General features: G+C 54.8%; 10 protein-coding genes across 10 annotated transcripts; 3 read left to right on the top strand and 7 right to left on the bottom strand.

The window, feature by feature from the left end:
* Positions 1–62: 62 nt before the first annotated feature.
* On the top strand, positions 63–2871 carry N656DRAFT_430123 (carbohydrate esterase family 4 protein). Its single transcript, XM_064809624.1, has 3 exons — positions 63–385; positions 456–872; positions 932–2871. The coding sequence occupies exons 1-3, from the start codon at positions 241–243 to the stop codon at positions 2776–2778; spliced, it is 2409 nt and encodes an 802-aa protein (XP_064666023.1). The 5' UTR covers positions 63–240; the 3' UTR covers positions 2779–2871.
* A 20-nt stretch (positions 2872–2891) lies between these two features.
* On the bottom strand, positions 2892–3678 carry N656DRAFT_771827 (uncharacterized protein; the record flags this gene model as incomplete). Its single annotated transcript, XM_064813889.1, has 5 exons — positions 2892–2927; positions 2969–2992; positions 3040–3102; positions 3155–3357; positions 3486–3678. The coding sequence occupies 5 exons, from the start codon at positions 3676–3678 to the stop codon at positions 2892–2894; spliced, it is 519 nt and encodes a 172-aa protein (XP_064666022.1).
* On the bottom strand, positions 3587–7065 carry N656DRAFT_761492 (MCM-domain-containing protein). Its single transcript, XM_064813242.1, has 3 exons — positions 6649–7065; positions 4123–6580; positions 3587–4061 (listed from the first exon to the last, which is right to left on the bottom strand). Exons 1-3 carry the CDS (start codon positions 6924–6926, stop codon positions 3930–3932), a joined length of 2868 nt encoding a protein of 955 aa, XP_064666021.1. The 5' UTR covers positions 6927–7065; the 3' UTR covers positions 3587–3929.
* Positions 7066–7147: 82 nt separating this feature from the next.
* Positions 7148–9261, bottom strand: N656DRAFT_739892 (histone acetyltransferase-like protein). The gene is made up of 2 exons (XM_064812790.1): positions 8926–9261; positions 7148–8869 (listed from the first exon to the last, which is right to left on the bottom strand). Exons 1-2 carry the CDS (start codon positions 9009–9011, stop codon positions 7435–7437), a joined length of 1521 nt encoding a protein of 506 aa, XP_064666020.1. The 5' UTR covers positions 9012–9261; the 3' UTR covers positions 7148–7434.
* A 1738-nt stretch (positions 9262–10999) lies between these two features.
* Positions 11000–11992, top strand: N656DRAFT_718004 (uncharacterized protein; the record flags this gene model as incomplete). The annotated part of the gene is made up of 1 exon (XM_064812244.1): positions 11000–11992. The coding sequence occupies one exon, from the start codon at positions 11000–11002 to the stop codon at positions 11990–11992; it is 993 nt and encodes a 330-aa protein (XP_064666019.1).
* Positions 11993–12160: 168 nt separating this feature from the next.
* On the bottom strand, positions 12161–13711 carry N656DRAFT_718127 (cyclopropane-fatty-acyl-phospholipid synthase; the record flags this gene model as incomplete). Its single annotated transcript, XM_064812251.1, has 3 exons — positions 12161–12271; positions 12326–12581; positions 12630–13711. The coding sequence occupies 3 exons, from the start codon at positions 13709–13711 to the stop codon at positions 12161–12163; spliced, it is 1449 nt and encodes a 482-aa protein (XP_064666018.1).
* A 1834-nt stretch (positions 13712–15545) lies between these two features.
* On the top strand, positions 15546–16167 carry N656DRAFT_771822 (uncharacterized protein; the record flags this gene model as incomplete). Its single annotated transcript, XM_064813888.1, has 3 exons — positions 15546–15699; positions 15773–16068; positions 16129–16167. 3 exons carry the CDS (start codon positions 15546–15548, stop codon positions 16165–16167), a joined length of 489 nt encoding a protein of 162 aa, XP_064666017.1.
* An 11-nt stretch (positions 16168–16178) lies between these two features.
* N656DRAFT_784204 (PLP-dependent transferase) lies at positions 16179–18291 on the bottom strand. Its single transcript, XM_064816117.1, has 2 exons — positions 17301–18291; positions 16179–17207 (listed from the first exon to the last, which is right to left on the bottom strand). Exons 1-2 carry the CDS (start codon positions 17937–17939, stop codon positions 16254–16256), a joined length of 1593 nt encoding a protein of 530 aa, XP_064666016.1. The 5' UTR covers positions 17940–18291; the 3' UTR covers positions 16179–16253.
* A 708-nt stretch (positions 18292–18999) lies between these two features.
* Positions 19000–23275, bottom strand: N656DRAFT_430047 (uncharacterized protein). Its single transcript, XM_064809623.1, has 3 exons — positions 23061–23275; positions 22470–22980; positions 19000–22413 (listed from the first exon to the last, which is right to left on the bottom strand). Exons 1-3 carry the CDS (start codon positions 23124–23126, stop codon positions 19232–19234), a joined length of 3759 nt encoding a protein of 1252 aa, XP_064666015.1. The 5' UTR covers positions 23127–23275; the 3' UTR covers positions 19000–19231.
* A 467-nt stretch (positions 23276–23742) lies between these two features.
* On the bottom strand, positions 23743–24859 carry N656DRAFT_832330 (uncharacterized protein). The gene is made up of 5 exons (XM_064818658.1): positions 24748–24859; positions 24677–24691; positions 24356–24506; positions 24239–24304; positions 23743–24178 (listed from the first exon to the last, which is right to left on the bottom strand). The coding sequence occupies exons 1-5, from the start codon at positions 24793–24795 to the stop codon at positions 24153–24155; spliced, it is 306 nt and encodes a 101-aa protein (XP_064666014.1). The 5' UTR covers positions 24796–24859; the 3' UTR covers positions 23743–24152.
* Positions 24860–24952: the final 93 nt, after the last annotated feature.

Here is a 24952-nt window from a genome sequence, read left to right as displayed (position 1 = left end):
CCACTCAAATGCTTCCCTTGTGTTGGGTTGAGCGGCCAGGCCAGCTCCAGAAGTTGTCTCTGGTTCCCCCAGCAGAAGCCATGGTTGCTCCGCGCATCGTATATGCAGTCAACTGCCGGGAGTCGGTTCGGCTTGCTCTAGACACTGCCAGGTACTAGTACATATAACTCCCTCTGTCGGCGGACTTCAGTCTCCCCTCAGGGGATCCATGCTCTCCGGTCAGTCGGCTGCTTGCTTGTCATGTTGCTTGATCGCAGAATTGTAACCGGGCTTGCTGGTCTATGGGCCGCCTCGGTGGCCCACGCCGCCTGTTCGTCCAACCTTGTCATTGACAACTTTACCAAATGGACCAGCGGCGTGAACAATCTTGACTGGCCCAACGGAGGTAAGTAAGCTGGTTTATCGTGGTTCCCCATCACAGAAAAATAAGGCTGAACTGACGGGCCGCTGGATAGATGATGGATCCATGACGGCGATTGCCGGCTCTGCGGGCCAGGTCATCTTCATTCCCAAAGACGACGGCTCGTACTTTTACGAGTCGTTCGAATGCCAGCAAGCCGTAACCAATGGCTACGGGGGCATTCAGTTCACCGTCCAGGGGCCGCGTGGCGGTTCGTTCGCAGTGGAGTTGCAGACGACGGATAGCTGCGCCAACGGCAACACCGGAGCCTTCAGAAGCTCGTATAACATCATCAGCGACCTGACGGGCCAGCGTCAGACAGTCACGCTGCCGCTCATAGGCTTCGATAACGATCCAAACTACGACGCCATTGTCGGCCTGGCATGGTCAGGCTTCTCGCAGACCGGCGTGCAGTGGTCGGTTGGCAATATCACGCTTATCTGCGGCGAGGTGGCCGTCAGCCCTACGACTAGTATGTTGTTTCCTCACTAAGATCCTGTCCCTCTGCCTTTCCGATCTGACATGTGGCAGCTGTGTCAACAAGATCTGTCATACCGACGACGACAACAACGAGGTCAACAGTCAGGACAACAACAGGCCGGACAACATCGACCAGGATAACGACCAGGACAACGACCAGTTCGCCAGTTATAACATCCCAACCGGCCACTTGCTCAAACAACCTGCTGATCGACGACTGGGCATCTCAGTCACGCCTCACATTCCTGGGCTACAATGCCATGAATCAACCCTCGAGTGATGACGGATCCATGGCTTCGGTCGTGGTGAGCAACGGAAGGCTGCTCCTCAGCCCGAGAAACACCGACTCGTACTTTTACAGCCAGTTTGGTTGTATAAATGTGAGCAACCGTTACGGCGGTATCTCGATGCGGATTAGGGCCGCACGAGGCACAACCTTTTCTGTGACGCTCTCATACTACCGCACATGCGGTTCCGGTACTGCCAGCACAGTAACCATGACGACGGCACAACTGAAATGGACTTTTGACGGAACCGAGAGGCTGTATTGGTTCCCCTTTTCCGTCTTCACCGGTGTGGACACGACCAAACTTGACATGATTTACTTCTCCAACTTCAACACCGCCGCTGTCTTTGGCCCCATGTCCTTCTACTGCGGCTCTACTGCCACTGACTACACTCCTGCGGCCGCCACGCCGACGGCGCCCATCGTTACACGTTCGACGACGCGCGTGTCGGCTCCCAATGTGTCGGGCTTCGTGATTGATCAGTTTGATGACGCTACCACGAACGCGCTGGGACAGTGGCACGGCGGCGAGGAGGGCATGACCGTCACCTTCGGCAACAGGCTCATGACGATCCGCACCAACGACTCCGACTTGAGCTGGAACACGCAGTTGACAGACACGTGCGCCGACCTGAGCGCCTACGCCGGCGCCTACCTCCACATTGCCTACTCCGGAAGCAACAAGTTCAGTGTCGCCCTGCAGCAGCACAATTCACGCTGCAATGCGAACATCGCACCGTTTCCCGAGACGTGGGACTCCCTCGAAGCGGCACGGTACGCCACGGCCACCGACATCTACATGCCCATCAACCACTTCAACGTCGACCTGACCCGCGTCATCGGCTTCACCCTCAAGGGCTTCTACAGCACTGAGCCCACTACCATTACCAAGATGGAGATTGTCAACGCGGTCCCTGCCCGCTGGACCGTCCCAAGCAAGCTGGCATCCGGCAAGCTCGTCTTTGCGTGCACGCGGCCCAACTCATTCGCCTTCGCCATTGACGACGGCGACCCCAAGTACGCCAAGCGGGTCATGGACATCATCAAGCAGGCCGACATTCCCGTGACCTTCTTCACAGTCGGGCTACCGCTGCTGGACACCTCCAACGGGCTGGCCGCCGCGTACAAGGACATGGCCGCGCGCGGCCACCAGATCGCGATGCACTCGTACACGCACCCGCCCATGGAAGGGCTGCCGGACACGGCCAGCATCGACTGGGAGTACAACAACGACATTGGCGCCGTGCGGCAGGCCTTCAACGGCGCCGGCGCGCCGTACACCACCACAAACTACTTCCGCCCGCCCTTCGGCACCGAGGGCGCCCGCATGCGCCAGCGCCTGGCCGCCGCCCTGAACGACCCCAACCCGTACATTGTGGGGTGGAGCATCGACGTCGAGGACTGGATCTGGGCGCAGAGCGACACGCCCGAGAAGCAACTCGACGCCTTCAAGCGCGACGTCGCAAAGGGGGGCAACCTGCTCGTCATGCACTACCTGTACAACTCGACGGTTGAGTACCTGCCCGAGTTCATCCGGCTGGCCAAAGCCACGGGCAAGCAGCTTATGCGGGTTGATCAGTGCATGGAGGATCCGAAGGCGCCGCCTTTGTAAGTGAGCATGGGACGAAACGGACCCGTGATACCGTCGTTTTCACGTATGGTGGGATGCTTTGGTGTGTAAATGATTTCGGTGAAAGAGTCATGATAGTGGAAAAAGTACATATATCAGGGGATAATGAGATCTTTTGAAAGTAACCTCAGCTAGTAGCCATCTAAGTGTCCCAACCCACAACTATACTTACAGCAAGGAGATAGACTTCGGGAGGCTATGCAAAAAGATGAATGAATAAGATAAAAATAAAAAAAGGCTCACCTCAGGAGGCTCATACCCAAGACCATTCAGCTGCCCATCCTGCCAGCTACTGTCAACCACGGACTGCAATCCGTCATGGATCCAACTTATGATAGTAGACAGGGTTTCCTGTTACCTTCCATAGTTGGACTCGACTCCATGATGGAGTGGATTTCAGCCCGTGATTGACCAGTAGCAGGCAGCCAGCCTGTTTCCTATTATAAGTCGGCTCCATGACGGATTGCAGCCGTGGTTGACAGTAGCAGGCAGGATGGGCAGCAGAACGGTCTTGGGTAGGAGACTCCCGAGGTGAGCCTTGAGATGGCTCCTCAGGATGGCCTGTGTCAGCATTTATATAGTCTTTCTAGGGGGTGATAGCTGGTGTTTGACTTGGCGAGGTGCTTGTAGCAGGAGGGTTGAGCGCGATATAGTTGGCCTGCTCCATTCTTTCAAAGCTATGGACATACCAAGTGTCCCATCAAGTTCGGCCATAATACTAGGTATAGCATTGATGCCACAGCTCAGTTGTTGGAGGGCGTTGGGGGTGGAAGCAGTGATTGGACAGAACAGACCGGTTGTGTTCCCGGGGGCCGTACTCAGGGCGCCATGATGATACCTATGTTGTGCGATGGTAAATGCGAACGGAAACAGGCGGAGCATCTCGATTCTTCGCCCAAGGATGCGAAAGCATTAAACTTCTTATACCAACAAAATCCCAACAGACCAAAAGTATTCGCACACTTCGCCATACTCCGTCTTCCGTCCCAGATCCAGTGTGTAAACACCCCGTTTCAGACCGTAACCATAACGAAAACAGACCCATAGTTACGCCCGTTTGCTGACTAGCAATGCCGTACTAAATAACCCATTTGTATGTCCCCCGTCTATACGGATACATTACCATTCCCATCTCAGTACTCCTCTAGCGCGCAATTCGGGTGCACCACGTAGACAACCCGCGCCGCCTGTGCCGAACTGCCCTCCCCAGCATTGTCATCCCCGGCTGCTAGGCCTTGCCCGCGGATGGCCATGAGTATGTTGTCCTGCTAACGTCAGTATTTATCCTCAACAAAAGGGGCAGCGAAATGGAGGCTAAAATCTCACCTTGACCATCTTCTTCAGCACTTTCTTCGCCAGTGCCATCTCGGCATTGTAGTCCTCCTCGCTCTGAAGCTCATCTTCCTTCTGCTCAAGATACCATTCCACCAACGCACCGCCCTCGATACCCTCCCCGCTGCCCGTCGCCTCGTCCTCGGCGACACGCGACACCAACATATTGACAATGCTGATGTACTTGTCGTACGAGATGGTCTGCTTCTCCCGCTGTTGGGGCGCAGCCGACCGCGACCGTTGACGGTCGGCTTGCTCGCCGTCCTCGGCCATTGGGGAGTCGCCATCCGCGTCGGCGGCGGCGGCAGCGGGGGCATCAGCAGTCGCGCCGTTCAAGTCCTCATCCTCGTCATCTACATCGACGTCGTCGTGCTCAACAGAGATGATGCTCTGCCGGAGCAGGTTGTACGCCTCATTGACAAAATCCGGCGTGATATCCTCCACACAATTGGCCTTGGCGATGGCCTCGGACAGGCGGATCATGCTCTCAAGCTGACGGACCGTGATGCGGTAGCTGTTCCTGCCGACGCCGCCCTGGGCGTCGTCGGCGCGCAGGTCCTTGTACCGCTGCACCAGCACCTCCTTGGCCTCGTCGGTGAACTCGGGCCGGAAGGTGCGCGCGAAGCGTATGTACCGCTGCAGCTGCTCGGTCGAGAACTCGGGCGTCACGGCCGCGTCGCGCATCTGGTGGATGCCGACAATGTGCTCGGCTAGGTGGCGGTCGACTTGCTCGTTGCACTCGTCCAGAATGACGAAAAAGAGGTCGAACCGCGACATGATGGGAGCGCTCATGTTGATGTTGGCCCGCAGCGTTGTCTTCCGATTGTACCGCCCGCCGACGGGGTTTGCGGCCGCCAGGATCGACGTCCGCGCGTTGAGTGTCGCCTGGATGCCCGCCTTGGCGATGGATATGGTCTGCTGCTCCATGGCTTCGTGGATGGCTACCTGGTCGGCAATGTCCATCTTGTCGAACTCGTCAATGCAGCAGATGCCGTTGTCGGCGAGCATAAGTGCGCCCGCCTCGATGGTGAACTCGCCCGTCTCCTCGTCCTTGACCACAGCCGCGGTGAGACCGGCAGCGGATGACGCCTTGCCCGAGGTGTAGACGGCCCGGGGTGCGAAGTTGCAGATATATTTGAGGAACTGCGACTTGGATGTCGAAGGGTCGCCGACGATGCAGACGTTGATATCACCGCGGAGCTGCATCCCCTCTGCCGTGTTTTTACTCACACCGCCGAGCAACTGCAGCAGCAGACCCTTCTTGACGATTTCGTGACCGTACACCATCGGCGCGAGCGACTGCACCAGCCTTGCGTAGATATGGTCGCTGTGCACCATGGCACGGAGGTCGTGGATCTCGTCTTGTGTGTACGACGTCAGCACTGCATCCTGGAGCTCCTTGATGGTCTCGGCGGTCTCAACGGCGGCACTCCCGGTCAGAGACCCAATGATGTCGACAATCTGTGCCTCGCCGGACGCACCAATGGACGACACATCCGGAGTCACCATGCACGCGAGGAAAGCCAGACGATAGGTCAGGTCGCGAACGCCGAGGGCTTTGAGCCCAGTCACGCCGCTGCCCCCCGCATCGGCTCCGCGGTCGTCTCGGACGGCCACCCTGCGAAGACCAGGCAGACCAAGCTGGCTGACGTCCGGAACGACGATCAAGGCGCCCGTGAAGATGCATTTCTCTCCCGCCTTTGCCCGGTCAACCAACTCGCCGCGAAGGATGACGTCCATGGTCCGAGGCATGCTCCCTGTGGGGATCTCATTGCTGTTCTCCTGGATGCGCACCTTCTGCCAGTCGACAAAGGTGCTCCGCCGGATGTCGAGCCGCCATGCGGTTCGGTTTTGGCACGTAGCGTTGGGGCATTGAGTCGGTTCCGTGTAGCGGAAGGTCTGTTCCACGTCAGGAACCACGCTGAAGCAGGCCTCGCAGACAAAAGTGGCCAGAGCCAGCTCGGGCCGGACTTCGGATGTCCTTGTGACGGTGCCGCTGATGGAGAGCAGCTGCCCGACATTTCTAGCTCGCAACGCGCGCACACGCGAAACCAGGGGCAGGTTGTAGAAGGCAATAGCGAACAGCTTATCGGTCTGCTGGTTGGCCGTCTTGCTGCTGAGCTCGCTCTGACTCGCTGAGCCCATGTTGCTGCCGCTTGATGTGTGGTGCTGGCTAGAGGAGGTCGGCTGGCGATGCTCCCGGAAATACCGAGGTTCGTACTTGGCAATCATATTGTGCAGCGCAGCCGTGAGAAACGGCAGGAAGCGGTAGTATGCCTCCATAACGGCCGAGGCCAGGGATCCATTGTTCCAGATCTCGAGGTGCTTGTAGTCCACGTAGAAGGTTGACAATTGGTGCGTTCGCATGCCGTGGATCTGGGCGACGTAGTATTTGTCGGTCGTCACAGCGCTTGATGTCGGCTGCCCGGAAGCCATGGGAACCTCAACGTACCTACAATCAAAATGCTGGTCAGAAACAAAGGGACAACTTAGACACCTTAAACGGCCATGGCCACCCACCCTTCAATGAAGGCCTCAAAATGCTCCTGGATGATGAGGCCGATCTTGTCCTCGACCCTGGGGATACTGGCGGGATCCGTAGGTCTGGCACGGACAGGAACCTGATCGTCGGCAAACCCTTCACCTTCCCCGTCACTAAGCCCACCGAGGCTCTCAGAAGGCGGCGCACCAGGCCGCCCGCTCGAGGAACTGGGACCTTGGCGTGGCCGTGGGTTTCTCGAGGGTCCATCCGATGTCATAAATCCAGCGTCGCTGGAAGCCTCCATTGGTGTCGCCATTGCGAATGAGCCTGTCTCTCACAGCCTGCGTTGACGAGACAGCAGTGGGTGGTGATTGAGGTAGCTAAGGAAAGTGGGTTTGACAGCAGAAGAAGTTATCAGTCACAGGGCAGACAGTCCGATAGGTCAATGAAACGCGAGAAAACGCGTGGCTAAACACATTTACGCGACGTGAGACGCGAAAGTGGGCCAAGTTTAATTGCTCCGCTAAATGCATAATGGCAGTCAACTGCATAGAGAGTTAGAGATAGCGATACAAGTATGCCCCCTATGCGGTGAATCAATGCCTCGAGGCAATTACACGATTTCGTGCATTCGAGGGAGAAAACAAACCTAGAAGCGGGAAGAGCAAAAAAAAGCTCAGGTTGAAAGCCAAAATGAAGCCGTTCCGCTACCATTACCAACTCTGCCACCAGACGCCCTAGCTAGATGCTGCCATATCCGTATGTATTGTACACCACTGTATTGTACACATTCATCCTTGGTATTGAAAGTAGTCAAGCTTATGTTACCATCCCCACGTCCTGCTAGATGCCGTGAACACCGGCGGCTTCCACTGGATCCGTTCCGGGTCAATCAGCCGTTTCTGCTTCGCCCTCGACTTCTCCCTCTGTTGGATCAACTTCTCTGGTATCACAATCTTGTGCTCTCCCTTGTGGTAGACTTGCATCTTGAGTGCCTGAAGCGTATGCTCCACATCTTGGGTCGTCATGGCGAGCGCTGTAGCGATCCCCTCAATCGTGCACTTTTCCTCACGCTCACTATACCCAAGCAACAGGTCAATAATGTTCTCGGACCAGTACTGCCTGTAACTCAGAAGACCCAAATCTGAGAGCGGCTTCTCTGGCGACCCGAGCTTGCCCTCTATCTTGGACAGCTCGTACGAGAACTGAATCAACAACCGGCCGTACCCCTTTCTCTGGTACTGGGGCAGCGTCAGGATACACGCAACATTGTATCCATCCGTGCTTTCCTTCTCCTTCGAAAAGTAGCCAATGATGTGATTCCCTTTCTCGTCCCTCGACGTCATGACGTAAAAGAGGAAAGGGTCAACGTCGTAGTAGAGCGTCTTGTGATCGAGAAACATTTTCGAGAGGAGACACAGGTTTCGGCACCACGTCCGTTGCCGTCTGCCGTCAATCTCGAAGAAGGATATAAAATCGTCCCTATAGATCTCGTTGCCTGGTGGGTGCTGGAGCGTACATTTCATCCGATGTCGTGTAAATGACTTGAGACTGCCATAGTAGCTCAGGCAGAACTCGCATATGAAGATGCAGTCTTCCTGGCTGAATACCTCAGGATAGGGAGAAAAGTACCAAGGGAACAGGACATATCGCCCAAATTCCACTTTCGAAATGTTCCTTATGCGGGCGATCTCGGCAGGGTTTTGCGTCATGGAGCCCGAAGTCCGTAGCTTTTCGATTTCCTGTTCCCGACTGAACGGATGCGTGTGCTCCTTCTTCGCAGCGCTCGCGGGTGTCTCGTCCTCGTCTAGCTCCATCTCGTCAGGTCCTATGCCGGGCGTGCCCCCAATTTCCAAGCTCGCATTCGCTTTGTCATCGCCATCTTCAACTTTGGGGGTCTTGCCCCGTTGCTGAGACTCGACAAATTCTGTCCACGGATGTGGCGTTTGGCCTTCGGATGCGACAGACTGTTCTCTCTTGCCCACCTTCTTCTGTGCCTTCTTGGACGGTTGCGACTTCTTCGATACTGCAGACGCTGTCTTCTTACTCTTTCCGTCCTTTTGCTTATCCTTTTCCGGATTCGGCCACTCGACGTCCTGCTCAAAGTCGATCCGGGAGATAGGTACCCATTCGTCTAAGCGCTTGTTGAAATTGTCGAAATTGCAGTAGAACTGCCGCCCGCTCTTGGTCTCCTTTATGCTTAGAATTTCGGCGCGACGGAGCTGCCCGTCCTTTGTGACAAGGGCTATGCATCCGACTCTGAAGGTTATTATTAGCCAGACTTCGTGACTGAAAGCATTCTACATGCAACCTACTTGAGGGTGTCCGGGGTGGCTTTGCCTTTCTGCCTTGGTCCATCCGAACCAACAATGGCGTCTCCATTTGCGCCGTTGGGACTCATGATACAATCTGATGGCTGGGGTGTTATATTGATGAAATCGTGTCTGCCGAACAGAGGTGCTGTTGCATGTTTGATGTAGGAGGGGCAAATGCAAAGCTCCGCTGAACGGTAATCTACGATAACGCCTGGCTAAGGTAGGTCTTCACATGCCAGAAAAAGTGGGCCTGATACCTTGATGGCACCCCAGGCACGCAATGAATTTATCTCAGAATCAGACCTTTTTTGTGGTCGTAGGGCGCTTCGCGCCGGGCATCCAGGATTAGGATTGAAGTGTGTCCTGTCATGACAGTAATTGGGCCTGTGCGTGTATTGGCTAGGACAGATCCTAACCCAATTTGGGTAGGCATCCATCCGGTACATGACAGACCTACATTTCTTCCTAGACGCCCAAAAAAAAACGTCTAAGGAAATAATTGGACTCCCTGCGAGGGTCCCTTAACAAGCCCTATACAAATTGAGGATGACCACCCTATTCAACCACGTTGTGTATACCACTACTCCTAGTTGTAGTAAAATAAAATATACCTTGAAGATCTCTGGAGGTAGAGGAATCGAATGGTATAATTTTTATTGTAATGCGGCTAGTAGAAGTGCAAAAGGTTGCCCTAAATATAATTGGTTACATTCTTTAATGTAACGAATCCCGGTCCCCTACCACTGAAAGGGACTCCTCAGACTGAAGGCTGACTTGAACGGGGTGAGGTTCGGTAGAGCCAAAGGGTCTACAACAAGTGCACAAGCAAGTGTTCACACAGTAGTAAAGACAACTGCTTGCATTGCTTACTGGAGAACCTCCTAGAGGCCCCCCCCCCCCCAGGGAGTGACTAGCTAGCTAATATACTGAAGAGTTTCCTTTTGTCCTAAGCTTGCCCTTTGTGGAGCGCTGGGAGCGCATCACGCTCCCCTTGTGATTGGCGTCTGTCTTGTTCTTGAATGATTGGCTGGGGCACGCCCCATACCTCACGCGGCTGCAGCCTCTCAAGCCGCCCATGTAGTTATTCGTAACACTTAACAAGGGTCCTAGGAGAATGCCCCCCTCGAACTTTGCACCCAGTAGTCGCCCAACTACAAAATTCTACTATAATATTAAATCGCCATTGCTCTTCCTTAGATAACAATTACCTTGTTGAGATTCGTATTCGTATAAGGCCAATATAGCCCGGTGTATGGAAGGTCCTAAGAAGGCTTTGGGGCGATTTGATGTAGTGATGAGGCTCTTGGAGCAGTAGAAGGCTAGATACCCTAGCGAAGTTAAATATGTTAGCTCCTTGGCCCAGAAGAGAATATACTACAAACTGCAGTATAAGGTAACGTCGCTCTAGGTTGCCTATAAATCAGGTTATCAATTATATTCTCTGAGGAACAGCGATGGAGATATAGACCAGGGAAAAATATCTAGAAGAAAGCCCTCTACTGGGCAATTCTAGAACAGTTATCGGATCGCGAATAGCTTCAATAATAGTGGGTTGATAGCTCTAGGGCGGTGTGTTGCATTGCATTGTTAAGGAACCCTGCAGAGGATTCCGATTATTTCCTCAGACCAGTGTATGCCTATAGTCAGTGGGGAGAGTTTGGGTAGTTTAATTGGCTAGAATTAGCTAGTGGTACATATCTAAGTCAATTACAGCGCTAATGGCCACTAGTACTAGGTTACATACCACGCACACACTAGTCTGAATTCTGAGATAAGCAATGAATTGCATTTTTGAGATTCGATGGGCGTAAGGTAAATTACAAGATACGGTACTTTTCGTATTCGTACAGTACGTGTGAATCTCATCTCGAAAATGAGAGAAGAGGAGCTCCAAAGTTCCAGTACAGTACACGAACTACCTCCGTACCTCCCTGATTTTGAGGACCTGTGATGTATTTTTTCGCACTTAGGAACAAGGCTTATTCCACTCTTCCATCTCTTCTCATAAACCTTTACGATGCAAGCTTGACAACTCTCACGAAAAAAGTAATATCCCAATCCGCGGGCTGCAGTCATGGCACCCGAGCTCTCATCGAACTGGAAGAAACTTCAAGCACAGATCAAGGCCGAGAAACCCGCAAACCCGGCGACTCCGAAGAGAAAGGCAGGCGACATCGGCCTTGACGAACAGGTCTCAGGGAGGAAGAAGCAGGGGCACGCTCTAAAACAAGAACCAGCGCAGCAGCCAGCTAAACCGACTTTTGATTCCAAGTCCAAGTCCAAGGAAGGGAGACGTCCTCAAATGGGCAACGCACAATCCTCCAAGATTGACCCTGTCCATCCCAAGCACGGCGTTTCACCCTCACTCGCCCTGTGGGCATCTGAGAATGACATTTCCCCGGAGCAACTAACTGAGGCTTATGGCCTGGGCTTGCAATCCAACTCCCTCCTCACTGAGACGCCTGCCCGTCCCAACGAGGGGCTTGCCACCGGGCTTGAGTTAGGCAAGTACCTCGCCATCGACTGCGAGATGGTGGGAATAGGCGACGGCGGGCACGACCACGCGCTCGCCCGAGTCAGCGTGGTTGACTTTCACGGCCGGCAGGTGTACGATTCGTATGTACGTCCGCAAGAACGCGTCGTCGATTGGCGCACTCATGTGAGTGGTGTCAGCCCTCGCCACATGGCTAAGGCAAGGACGTTTGAGGAGGTGCAGAGCCAGATTGCAGAGTTGTTGAAGGGGAGGATCCTGGTTGGACACGATGTCAAGCACGACCTGCGTGTTCTCCAGCTGGATCATCCATCTAAGCAGATCCGAGACACAGCCAAGTTTTCGGGATTTAGAAAGTACGGCAACGGGCCAAAACCAGCCCTACGGGTCTTGGCCCGCGAACTCCTCGGACTTGAGATACAGACTGGACAGCATTCGAGTATAGAGGATGCCCGGGTTGCTATGTTACTCTTTAGGAAGCACAAGCCAGCCTTCGATGTCGAACATGCAAACCGGTACCCGGACCAGACGAAGCTGAAGCCAAAGCCAAAAGGGAAAAATGCGAAACGTCGCTGATACTGTGCGGTGAAGCCTAGCTTTCATCCGAATGCTGGGAGTTTGATTCACGAGCTCCATCCTAGCGGGCTTGGGTCTTTCCATAAACTCCCCATATGGGTACCAGAAACATCAAATCTCCTCCGATGAGGATTCCGTGCCACACAACACGTCTTCATCCACCCGTCTTCAGACCGGAATGTCCTCCATCAATTCTTTGGCGCCTTCTCTGCCAACAGTGATAATGACATCTCCGAGTGTCTTGGTTAGGAAACCAGCTTCACTGTACGAGAAGTAATACTGAATCTTGGCATTAGCCGGACGCCTCGAGATAGGGTATGGCAGGGTATTTACCTCCCACTTTCTCCGGAACACCTCGATCTCCTCTTCTCCCATGTCCGGGTGCTCTTTCTTCAGAGCCGGTCGAATGGTGCTGTTGAACGTGGCTAGAAATCGCTCCCTCCACAGCCGCAGGGCTCTGGCATAGTGGCCGCCGATATTCTCGACCTTCTCCACGATGAGCGTCCCTTTGGACTCAGTAGTGATGTGGTTCAGCAGCTGTGTGATGGAAGGGAGATATCCACCGGGAAAGATGTAGTGATTGATGAAACTAGGGCAACTGTCAGCAGGCATCCGCGATGCTTCAGTCCTGACTTACTCTTCGGTCCTGGAATACGCCTCGTGTCTGCCCTCGGGCATAGTGATACATTGGAACATAGCAATTCCTCCTTCTCTCTTCAACAGTCGATTCACACAAGAAAAATAGGTGCCGAGGTATTCTCGACCCACGGCCTCGAGCATCTCGATCGAAATGATCTTGTCGTACAAAGTCTCGGGGACTGGCAGCTCCCTATAATCAGCCAGCAGCACTTGAATGCGGTTCGAGCACCACGCCTCTGCGATGCGCTTCTCCGCAAGAGCCTTCTGCTCCCTGGACAGCGTCAATGTGGTGACGCGGCAGCCGGTCATACGGACCGCCTCTATAGCGAACGACCCCCAACCGCTGCCAATTTCCAAGACATGGTCTGTGGCCTTGATCCGGGCTCCCTCAATGAATCGGTGCAGCTTTTTCATTTGCGCCTGCTCCAGTGTCTCTCTCACTTTAACTCCAGGCTGCAACGGTTGCCAAATTGGGCAGGAGTACGTCATGTCCGGCGACAAGAACGCGGCGAACATGTCGTTACTGATGTCGTAATGGGACGAGGTGTTCAGCAATGAGTTCGACATGGTGTTGGTCGAGCGAGCGAGGCGCAAGACGGCGTTAGTGATGACCGACGACCAGGTGGTTCCGTTACCCAGGCGGTCTCGATTCAGGATAAAAAGCTTGAAGAATGCGGTCAAATCAGTGCATTCGACCTCACCAAGCATGTATGCCTCGGCAAAGCCCATGTCGGCGAAGAGAAAGAGACGGGTCCAGAACGAATCGCTCTTCACCACCAGCTCGACATGAGACACGGTAGTGGACTCGCGGGCAGCGCAGGTCGGACAGGCGAGATCAGCCTGCCCGGCTGCCTTGTCAAGGATATTCCAATTCGACTTCTTTCTGTGCTTCTGACCGAAATGATAGCGCTGGTGTGCCGGCTCGTCAATGAGCAATATCGAACCGACTTTGACGGATGAGAAAAGAGATAGCACCGCAGGCTTCGCGACTGCGCGTGCTGGGCCCCAGCTAAAGCCTCCCAGTTTGCTGCGGAGGTATGCTGTGCCGCGGTAAATGGGATCAAAGAGCGTCTCCTTCATAGCAAGGAGAGGATGATATAGCATGTTCGGTCTCATGTTAAAGATAGGAAGCAATGTTATCTTTAACGATGCTGCTCGTTCAGAGAACGGATAGCGATATTGATCTGAGACGCCTGTGGGCACCTAGGCGCCAGATGACGGAATAAAGCGACGGCTACAGGGTTGCTAGTTGGTGTATATCTAATACAAAAGCTTCACAAAGTGTCAGTGAACCAGTTGGATTAGCTAATAAACAAGAGACAAAGGTGACTTACATAGTGAAACTTGACCGGTATGAAGCAGGCCCAAGATCGCTAAGACCTGAAGTGAGTCCAAGTTCGAGAAATCCGAAGATTAGATCAGGTGTTGGATATGTCCTGTGCTGGTTTTGATGTGACAATGAAGTATAAACGAATTGGATTGCGATTTAAGTCAAGAAAATAGTGGTAGGGATGGGAGATTATTGTGCTTGTACCTATATATACCTCTGCTGGTTGGGGTGTGATTTAACCTTACCATATGGCCTTCACCGTTTGATTCAATGGGATGGAATGTATAGCCCAGGCTAACGAGGTCACCGGTTCACGTTGTATTTGCCTTCACCGACCCTGAGCCAAACTGTTCAGCAACCCAAGCATGAGACCAAAGCCGTATATCTACTAGGAGGTACACGATGGTGAGGCCACGTACTTAGAACGGCAATGATCATAAATCTGGAAGTATGTACATTCTGTGATCAAATGCTGTTTCCTTGACATGGTCCTCCTAGAACTAGTATGTAGTGTAAGTGTTCCCTGCGCCCCCTGCACTTCTGTTTAGGACTTGCTCCAGGAGGTTGTTGAAAGACTCGGGTGCAAACTATAAAGTAGGGCAGTACTAGTGGTGAGCAGCTTTCAGGGGTATCTCTTATGTATAGATTGTCAAACGATAGAAAACAAGCGAGAATAGAGCGAGGAGAAAAGATTCTGAGAAACCCTTGATATGATATGGCCCTGAAAAACTACTTATTATGTATGGACTGCTATGATGCTCTCCCAGGCGGAGCCGTACAACTACCGGCATTCAACACGGCCAATGTGAAAGGATCCAGGGTCACCATTTGTGAGGAGACATGGAATGGAAGACTTAGTTCCGTAGAGAGTCCAAGTGGCATCAAGACCAAGTTGCTGGCCATTTGTGAGTACATAAGAAACATGCAAACAGCAACTCATCACGCTGATGAACAAACAGAAGATGTAATGTAGATTGTAGAACAGCAAACTAGTACTTACCCAACCGCGGCAACCACAAGCTCAAGCAGGAAAAGGCAACGAGCCTAGACAGTGAATCCGGATGAGGGCCTGCAGTCGTAAGCCTTCCCAAATACCCCCAACCCATTGCTCATCCCACCCATCCTTTTCTCTCGCTGTCTCTCCCTTCCACCAGTCAACAACTGAACCAGGACTCAGACAACATTACAGTTCTCCTTTTTCCGCATTGCCCTCAACTGCTGACAAGGAATTGAGCGTCTAAAGATTTATCTCAACCTATTCTCAACTGTATGTACCTGTCCTTGATTGATGATGGAATTCCCTCTCGAAAATCCTTGTGTAAGATAGCGTGGATAGGTACCTATGTATGTCGTTGTTTCCATGAGACCCACCTACCCAATACGGTAGTTGCACAATGAAAGTGTAGATCCCCACTTCGACGCGTTCACTGCACTTCCTAACGCGTTCCACTTTAACACCTGACGTGTTCCATCTGGATTGCACCATAGAATAAAGTCGCCCAAGCACCCAGGACACCACCAAGGCACTACTGTACATACCACTCACAAGTCGCAAACCAACTACCAGAGTCAACATCAACCACAATGTCTCAAAATCCTCAGCCAATGCTTCGTCTAACCTCGGATGTGCCGCCCGACGAGACTCCCAAAGTGACGCCTCACCTCCTACCCTGTCGCATCCATCATGACGGCTCCGTTGAGCCAGCCGACAGCTTCTGGGAGCCCAAGGCTTGCGCAGGTGAGGTCTTACTCTGGAACACCACATATAGTCATCACAGCACCAGGACCTAATGCTGACTGTTGTGATTCAGATGGCACTTGCACGGCGTATTTCCGCGGCCGCAAATTGGAGGGCAAAACAGTCAAGCTCCCTGACGGATACCGCGGTGTCGTCGCCGTCTCTTCGCCGGACGAGGAGCAGCATAGACGGGCCGAGGAAGTCGATGACGTTGAAGTCATCGATGTCGATAACCTGATGCCCCAATCAAGCATGCAAGTTCAGGCCGAGTTCAGCGAGGTGGTGGTATGGTCCCACGAGACGGCCATCGACGCCTCCGCGCATCCGCACATGAGGGCTATACAAGAGTGGCTTGCACTCGCTAAGAAGGTATGCCACGCCATGGGCGTCTTGAGCGTCATACTTTGTACTCTGTGCTGACCCGGCTAGATCCACACATACCCTACTCCTGATGCCAAGCATAAGTGAGACCGTGTGGCCAGTCTAAACTCATCAAATTGCGTTTTGCAAGCCAGCTTAAAGATGGGCTTGCTGTTATATACGGCCTGAGCCATCTAACTATATTGCATCCCATCGGCGCCTATTTGAAATCGTCCGGCCTTTTCCCCTGTTGTACCTCTAACACTACCTTCTCGCTTTCTCCTCATCACCTCGCCCAGCCTCCTCACGCCCTCCAGGATATCCTCCTCATTTTCCCACGAAAAGCACAGCCTAATGTTCCTCGGAAACCTCGCCGCCTCCTCATCGCCGCTGACCTCGAAGAGCCTGCCGGGCGCAACAATCAAATTCTCCTCCTTCGCCCACCCTGCAATCTCTTCCGCATCAGGCATCCCCTCAGGCAACGTCAACCAGATGAAATACCCGCCAAATACCCCGTCCCCTTCCACTACCGGACCAGTCCCCGCCCCGCCGGTTCCATTCGCCCCCCATACCTCGACCCCAAGCGGACCGAGTTCTCTCTGAACCGCGTCGACAATCAAGCCATGCCTGCGCCTCAGCGCAGGTCTCACCGTCCCGGAAAGGTGGGCGTCCAGGTCGCCGGCGACCATGAGCTGGTAAATCATGGCGGCCGAGAGCTGGCTCGCTGCGCCGCCGCTGCGGTTTGACCCGGTTTGGGAGAAGCCGAACACAAAGTCGCGCGAGGCATGGATCCAGCCTGTGCGTGTGCCAGGCCCGACGAGCTTGCTGAAGGAGCTGTTGGAGACGGCGTGCGAGAAGCGCAGCCCGGGCGGGTCGTGCCGTGATGGCGGGAAGGAGAGGTCCAGTTGCGAGAGTAAGGGCAGGGGAGGAGGCGTGTCTGAAAGTGAGCGCGGTGCCGAGGTCGGCCATTGCAGCATATCGTAGACGTCGTCGGATATGATCAGCGCGTTGTGCGTTCGCGCGAGGTGCACCAGCTGCTCCCGCCGGGCCAGCGAGAGGGTTTTGCCTGAGGGGTTGGCCGATGTGGCGACGAGGTAGATGATGTGCCGGTAGACTTTTCGGTAGGGAGCGGGGTGTTTGAAGAGGGTCTGTGTATTGTGTTTAGTGCTGAACACTCCCTACTACTGCTTTGCCCCGGAAAATCAACCGGACAGAAGCATGAATCGATAGGCAAGACTCACCTCCTTAAGACCGCTCTCATCCCCAGCCTCATCATCCACCTCCCTCAACCTCCTCTCCAAAAACTTCAAATCAATCCCCCCCTCATCCTCCGGCACGGCCCTCAACCGCCCCGCAAACCCGGCGTCCTCAAAGATGGGACACGCCAGGTAGTAGCACGGCGCTACGGCCCACACGGCGCGCGTGTAGCCCGGGTCCGAGAAGGACTGGAGGATGCACGCCAAGCTCTGGCTCGCGCCTCCCGTGATGGCAATCTCGTCTGCGCTGAACATCCTCGTCTCGACGACCTCGGGAGACTGGTACTGGTACTGGTAATACTGCCGGGTAAGCCACCGCGCAAGCTCCTCCCGCAGCGGCTGGTACCCCGGATCGGGCCCGTACTGCAGGGCGGGGACGCTGACGGCCGGGTCGGCGTCGGACAGGACGCGGGTCGCGGCCGCGCGCAGCTGGGCGATGGGGAGCATTTTTGGGGACGGCCAGCCGCGGAGGAGGTTGATTAGCTTCTTCTCGTTCTCCTTCTTCTTCTCTGTCGTGCTTGTCCCAGATCTAAGGGTTTCCTCGTGTCCCGCATTCATACCATCATCACCAGTAGGAGTGGAGGTAGCAGTTGATGACCCGGGTTTTCCGGCTGTTCCGGCCATGGTGGATGATGATGCCAAGGTTGAACTGCACAATGAGCCGGAGGATGGTCCGGGATAGTAGTGGTAGGCGCGAGCGACCGGGCGAGATGGCTGCCAGTTGGATGAAAGATGGTCAAGCCGTCCCGTTCTGAGAGTAAACAGTCCCCTGAAGGCTTGGCCGAGTGATGTCATTTGCTCAGTTCCTGGGTGGCCATTATGCTGAGGTGATGGTGTGTGCTATCAGTCCGAATTCTTTATAGACCGCAGGGCGGAAGAAGGCAGGTGCCCTGGGCTTGACGAGCGTGGATGCCGTCTGCGGGGTAATTGGGTAGAGATGGCGGTTCCGCCACTCATTCCAGCAGCGCAAGATTGCATCGACGTGATCGTGGCGGGAGCATCCGAGACAGTTTACGACAACGGGAATCTCCACAAGATCACATTGGTGGAGATTCCTCACTTGCTACTGCCTAAGCTCGCTAAGGTACCTCGGACACATCAGATCAAGGCAATTCGCAAGTCTACAACCATTGTAAAGACAATCACAGCAGCAAGTTCAGGTCTGGTTATTGCTTCATGTTTCTGTCTGAGACTGCCATTAACGGGGTTGCGCTGATGATCCCATCGTATTGTCCTGCCTTCCTTGGCATCACTCTGAGAAAGTCGACGCAGAGCCATCCGCTCGCTGCTAATGTGAAATTCCCTTGTTTCTCCGGCCTATCTCGGGAAGCCAGACAGAGGTCGTCCATGTGCCCTGTCCAGTCCATTGCTGGCTCGTGGTTTTATTGTGGCTATGTTGCAAAAGCACAAGCAACAACCGAGTGCAGTCCCCTATTCCCGACAGCCTCTTGATTCCGTTCACCACCTACGCCTTCTTGGTTTGTGAATCTCATGAATACCTATACGCCCTCCCTTGATTCGACCTTTACAGACCATCGCAGGGGGGTTGAGGCATATCTCGACTTCCACTTGCTCCTAGACGAGAGCCGACAGGGCGGGGTCATTGCTGCGAGTGACCAGAGAAGCAGCCAAAGCTGCAGAGACAGGCTTGCTGCCGGGCTAGAACAGGAAAAAAAGAAAGAGAAACCAGCCAAAAAACAAGTACACTGCCGCTGGCTTTGCGAGCAGCAGCCTTGGATATAGAGTAGATCAACAATACGAGGTTATCCGGGTACTCGTACGGGCCTTGTTGTGGCCATGCATAGTCTCGGGTCGATAGTAGGTGCGGTGCACAGAACGTGTGCCATGTTTAGGTAGACGAGGATCCCTCTTTATATCTTACGTCGAACTCAACGCCTTGTGAAGCGAGAGTAACATCAAGTTTGAATCTTCGCAGTGGTGTTTCGGGGCCAGTTATCACGGCCTCGGTAGCTGCCCCGGTGATTTCTGCTGGGGTTCGACCCCGAGCCGCCCGAGCCCTGATCACCCGGGTATGAGGTTGATGCGTCGCGACCCTTGCCTTGCCGATGCGGCGGCCCCGTAGGATGCCGGCTACCACGCTGCCCTCCGCGGCGTGGGTTGCTGCGGGTCCGACCGAATGGGATGATGATCCTCTTGCTTTCGCTGCCGGGGAGAGATACATGCCAGACAGTTCCGGCGCCGGACACGTCAACGGGGAAGGTGATGGGATCCGCGCTCGACACAACTGCATACAGCTTCTTCGGTAGCGGCTGCGGTGACGGACAAATTTGCCATGCCGTTTCCGGGATTATGGTTGGAATACGAACCGGAGGAACCGAGCCCATCTCTTGCTCTTCAAAACACTCCTCTGCCATCCCCTTTGTGGTTATAGACTCGTCCCCTCCGGAAGGGAGCACTGCGGGAAGGGGCAAGGGCGGCTCAGCGATCCGCGGGGCGGAGCGCGAATCGCTTCCTGCTGGCTTGAGAGGCACATGTGTCTTTCGTCCACTAAGCAGATTGTCAATCCTGGTTTGCCAGGCATTGTCCGGTTTATTGACGGCCACACGTGGAGCATTGTCTTGCTCCTTGTATGCCGCCTGCGTTGCCCAACTGAAGCTCGGCGCTCGAGGCCGTGAGGGCGGCACGCGAGTACTGTGCGAATCCGGTGCACTTGACTGTGATTCTCTCGCTACGGATGGAGGTAGTCGGACAACCGGTTGTGGGCGAGGAAGCGAGACATGCGGGTGGGTAGCATCCCCATCAAAAGCCGGATGCCCAGCCATATCCGGAGGAGGAGGCGACGGAGACTTGGGCCGCTGTGCCTCCGTTGTAACTTCCTGGCGGACGTCGCGAGACGGGAAGAAACGGGAGCCCCTGGCTTGCTGCGGAGCCGACGCCTTTCCACTCAGAATTGAAGCTGAACTGATATCATGGGGAGCTGTGCTCTGTGTGAGCTGACTGTAATCGGTCCCCGCAGCGCTGGGCGCAGACGGCGGTTGCTGCGAGGTCGCCGATTTCGACTCGGCCGATGCCGTCCACAACTTCTCCTGTCCAATCTGGACCGTTTGTTTCGCGGCTGCCTCTGTGCGTATTCCCTTTTCGTCGAGCTTCGTTGGAAGCCATGTATCTTTGATGGCAGGCTGCATGTCTGTCAGCGAACGATCTTCTTCTAGTCGACGATCCCGCCCTTCGTATTGAGCATTGAGCATCTCCGAAAACTTCTCGTCATTGCGACGTACAGCAGCTGCCCAGGGGTTTTCCTTCGTATCGCGATCGCCAGTTGACTGATCGCTCCGTGGTTGTCTAGGGGGTCCAATCGGCGGCTGCCTCGCGGCAGGGACAGCCACGGTTGACTGTGAAGCGGATGTGGACCGACTGCCGTTGGGTGGAGCGATAGGTCCGGGACCGGATTTGTTGGCGATCTGCGGAAGCTGCGAGGTGCCTATATCCGAGACGAAGGTACCGTTGCCGAGACTACGGTTATTGTTATTTGGAGCGCCCCAAATCTTTGTCGAAGGTTGAGGGCCCCAAGAAGACGCCGGGTACCGATCGGATTTCGCCGCCGTTGGCCATGGGTGCGCATGGCTACTTCCCGGCGGTTGCTGACGAGATTCGGCACCTTCAGGCGGCGGCAGGGACTCCTTTTCAACTCCATTCGTAAGCGTTGCTGGTCGTCGGGAAGATTCTGGCAAGCCAGAGGTCTGGCTTGTTTGTTCCTGTGCCTTGGCTTGTTCTTGCCCGTGTGCCTCTTCAGGGGGCTGATCCTGAGACGCGAGACTGTCGCGAGACTGGATTTGCGTTGGAGTGGCAATCGGGTCCTTGGCTGACGCGACCTTGGCGCTCTTCGGTTCGGGGGCAGGACCCAGTGCCTCCAGCTTCAAACGAATTCGCTCCCTTCTAGCCGCCTCTTCTCTCGCTTCCTCCTCCTGACGGCGTCTCATGGCAAGTTCCCGACGTTCCCGCATCAGCTTCTTTTGAAGTTCATAATCCTGCTCGGTCACGGGTGCAGCTATGGGTTGATGGGCCGGCGGTGGCATAGGCGCTTGTGCGCCCTGAGGATTCGGGGTTGTATGGACGGTTCCTGGCGACACTCTGGGCTGCCAGCCTTGCCCTTGGTGCGGCGCCCCCGGAAGATCCGATGGCGAGAAATTCCTGGGCGAAGCGGGGCTGTCGCTTCTTCCGGCCGTCGATCCACGCCGGGCGTTGATGAGCTCAGGAGGTGGCAGGGGATGCTCAAGACCTCTGAGCCTCTGCCAGCTGCCGCTTCCGCCGCTAACGTTGGAAGACCCGCGGCGTCGGCCATATATTCCCTGCTGCTCGCTGCTCCTCCCCGTCTGGAATGCCCCGCTTGGCTCAACCGGCCCTTGCTGTTCATGATGAGGAGGCCGTTGAAGTAGCGCTGGTTGTCTGCCATGTTGCGGTTCCGGGCGTAGCGATCCACGCCGGTCAGGAACCGGTTCATATCGGCCAGATTGCGAGTTGAATAACTCCCTGTTGCCCGCTGGAGCGCCATCCCTCCACGGCGCTCGGCTGAAATCATCCGCTGCGATTTCCTTAGGAGGAGGCGGGGTATTGACTTTGGGGACGGCGGCATCCTTTGGCGTGGACTTGGCACTAGGCTGACTCGACACATCCACCGCGATTGGAGATACTTTATCAACCTTCGGAAGGGGCGCCCATGGTGACTTAGCCGGCGCCGGCGGAGCCGGTGGTTTGGCTACCAAGGTTGGTTTCTCTGGCGCTCCCTTCAAAACCAGACCCTTCCCAGATGCGAGAACGCCGGGCTTGACGGAAGGTGAGCTACCAGGCGCGGGCGATTTGGCCTTCTCTGCTGGCGTGGTCTCCTTTGCAGGCTGGCGAGAGGCTGGCTCTGGCGGTGGAGGCTGCGGGGGCTGCGGCTCGTCAGTATGGGTGATGGAAACCTTAGTTCCGTCCTTCCAAGTGATCGTGTCGGGCGCCCAGTCGTCATCGTCGTCGTCAATGTCAGCCCAATTAGCCTGACCCTTGCTTTCGTCGGGTTGGAGTCGACTAGCCATGTGAATTCCATATTTCTTCAGTTCTTCGTCGGTATACTTTTTGGGTTCGGGTGGAGGGGCGGCTGCGAAATATGTCAGTAGTCGTCGTTGCAGCATCTCGAGCGGAAATTTTGCTCACGTCGATTCTTGTTCCAGACGGCGTTTCCGTCGGGGGCTGAACCTGATTTGCCACCGTTTGGTCCAGTAGATGCTTTTGCAATCAGACCGCTTCCGGTTTTCGCAACCAACCGGGGCCGGGCTGCTGTTGTAGCACCAGACGGTGCCGATGCTGAGCTGGGAGCGGCGGGCGCCTTCTCCGCCGTCTTGGACAGCGCGGTGGGAGCGGCGCCTTTGGGGTTGAGGAATGTCTTATTGACGTTGATCGCCTTAAAAGATGCGGGCTTCTTGACGGCCGACGAGGTACGGCCGTGCCCTTTGGCATCGGCCTTGCTCGCAGACGCATCGGATTTCGTGGCCTCGTTGTCAGATCCTCCACTAACACTGACTTCTGTCGAGTTCACCAAGTCGTCAATAATGTCGGATATGTGCTTGTTTTCAAGTTCATCCGTTCCCCCTGAAACAGGCGCCTCGCCGTTTACGTGCGGTCGGTTGACGTCGACATTTTGCGAGTCGGTATCGATCTTGATGGTCTGGGCACGGGCGGGCGCAGCTCCGGTCAGCGGCAATGGGCATCAAACAGGCCGGGGGAAGGGAGCACTTCGGGACTCACTGGCTCGGGTACGGAAGTCAGAGTAGCTTCATCGGACCGCTGCTCTTGTGACTCAGTGGCCATCATACGCTTGTCAGGCAATCGGTGGTGTCACGTCCGATGGATTCTAATTGCCCGTCCACCAAGTCGCGGGGTCTTAATGATGTCTTTGTGATGGTATCTGTCGAGGAGAGAAAGAAAATATCAGCCAGGGAGCCGGAAGTCGACCAAGGGCGCGCAAAAAATCGGCATCCGAGCATTTGAATGGCCAGATCCGAAAGGGCTGGCGCAAATTCAATTGTGCCAACCGCACTTCTGTCGCGAGTATTTACCTCTTTATCCCTAGAATCGTTTTCGAAGACGGAGGCTTACTAGACCTCTTCGATTAAAGTATCGTGTCGCTAAGACGGGAGGGAAAAGGATAAGGTCGGGGGTCGGGAAAAGTTGACGAAGGTGTCGACCTCTGAAGGCAATGCGGCTGGTCGTCTATTTCGACAACTGACGAGTCGGCACGGTTGGCATTTGGCAGGTCAGAGCTGGCAACGTGGTTGGTTTGGGTCTAGCGCAGAAATTGCTCCACTCACGAGCGAGGACCCGCCCACTGAGCGGGCAGTGCAAACGGGATGTGAGCTTCGCTGATACAGGGACACCTGCAACTGGATCAGAAAAGTAATATAAATATCCTCAGGGTGTGATACGCATTGGGGTTGCAATGGATGACTCTACTCGGAGTGATTGATTGCTGTCTATCTGTATTTACCACCCCAGCTTCTCGCAGCCTTCCCGTCAGTCTGGCCGCTGGATTTTAGCCCAGAAGCTGGAAGGGTAATGTAGAGAACCGACAGCCGAGAGACAGATTGGAGTGACCTGACCTTCCGTCCAACTTCAAGCGATCACACGAATTTTAAGATGCTCCAAAGAAGGGTAAGGCATTCCACAGCCATCGAGGCTAGATAATCGAGCATCTTGAAAACACGACCCTTTTGAATGTGTCCATGCTGCAAGGAACAAAGGGAACTCGGTTACAGTGCATGTTGAGCACTTTGTCTATTTCATAACACTTATGTACAGACCAGGGGCCATCACCTAGCTGAGCGGCCTCTCACATATGATTTAGTGGGCATGGTTCTTGTGGTGGCCTAGAAGGTGTATTGTCAGTGGTCCATGTCGCTTCGGCAGTTGGCATCACGAGCACTCACGGAGGTGGAAGTAGTAGTTCTGAGCATAGCCAACGATGAGGAGCAAGACGATGGCATGGATAACGGCTAGATGAAAATTAGCAGCCATTCCCAAATAGCCCAAGACTTGCCACTTACGCTTCACCGTCGGGTTCTTGCCAAAGTGCTTGGCCTGGTACCTGCCGAGGATGCCAGTGGGCTTGACCTCGGGAGCCGGTCCTCGGGGAAGCTTCTCGTAGAAGTTCACGACGCGCTGCATGCGGAGAGCATCCCGAGGGGCGCCAATCGCCTGGCCTTCCAGTTAGCCAAAAGATCGATGTGTCCTTGGCCTCCAGGTTCCGTGAGTATCTGCCAAAGACACCTATCGCAATTCCGCCTGCAGGTCCGGGAGCGTCCAGCTACATCTTCGGCCCGTTTGGGGGAGTGATCTCAGACACCGTTCGGTAATTTGACACTTACATTCGGAGAGGCGACCTAAATCCACCAGTCAGCACCTATTTCAAGACTTTTGGGAGTAGATAACACCATACCTTGGGCGGAATGAGCGTCGAGAGCGCCCGGCGGGTGACGTAGCTCATGTTGAGGAAGTGCGTTGCGTGCGCTCGCAAACTTGTAAAGGACTCGACGATAAAGCGATTGAACAAGGTGGGCAAATCCCCAGCTGCTCGGTGCGCTGGTCAGGCTCAATTGGAGAGGCGTTCTTTGGGGGGGTATTTGCGCTGTTAAAGCTGGAAC

This window comes from Canariomyces notabilis (genome assembly GCF_033297395.1).
Source record: "Canariomyces notabilis strain CBS 508.74 unplaced genomic scaffold N656scaffold_32, whole genome shotgun sequence".
NCBI lineage: Eukaryota > Fungi > Ascomycota > Sordariomycetes > Sordariales > Chaetomiaceae > Canariomyces > Canariomyces notabilis.
The sequence above is the reverse complement of the archived record's forward strand: the minus strand, read 5'-3'. Positions and strand labels throughout refer to the sequence as shown.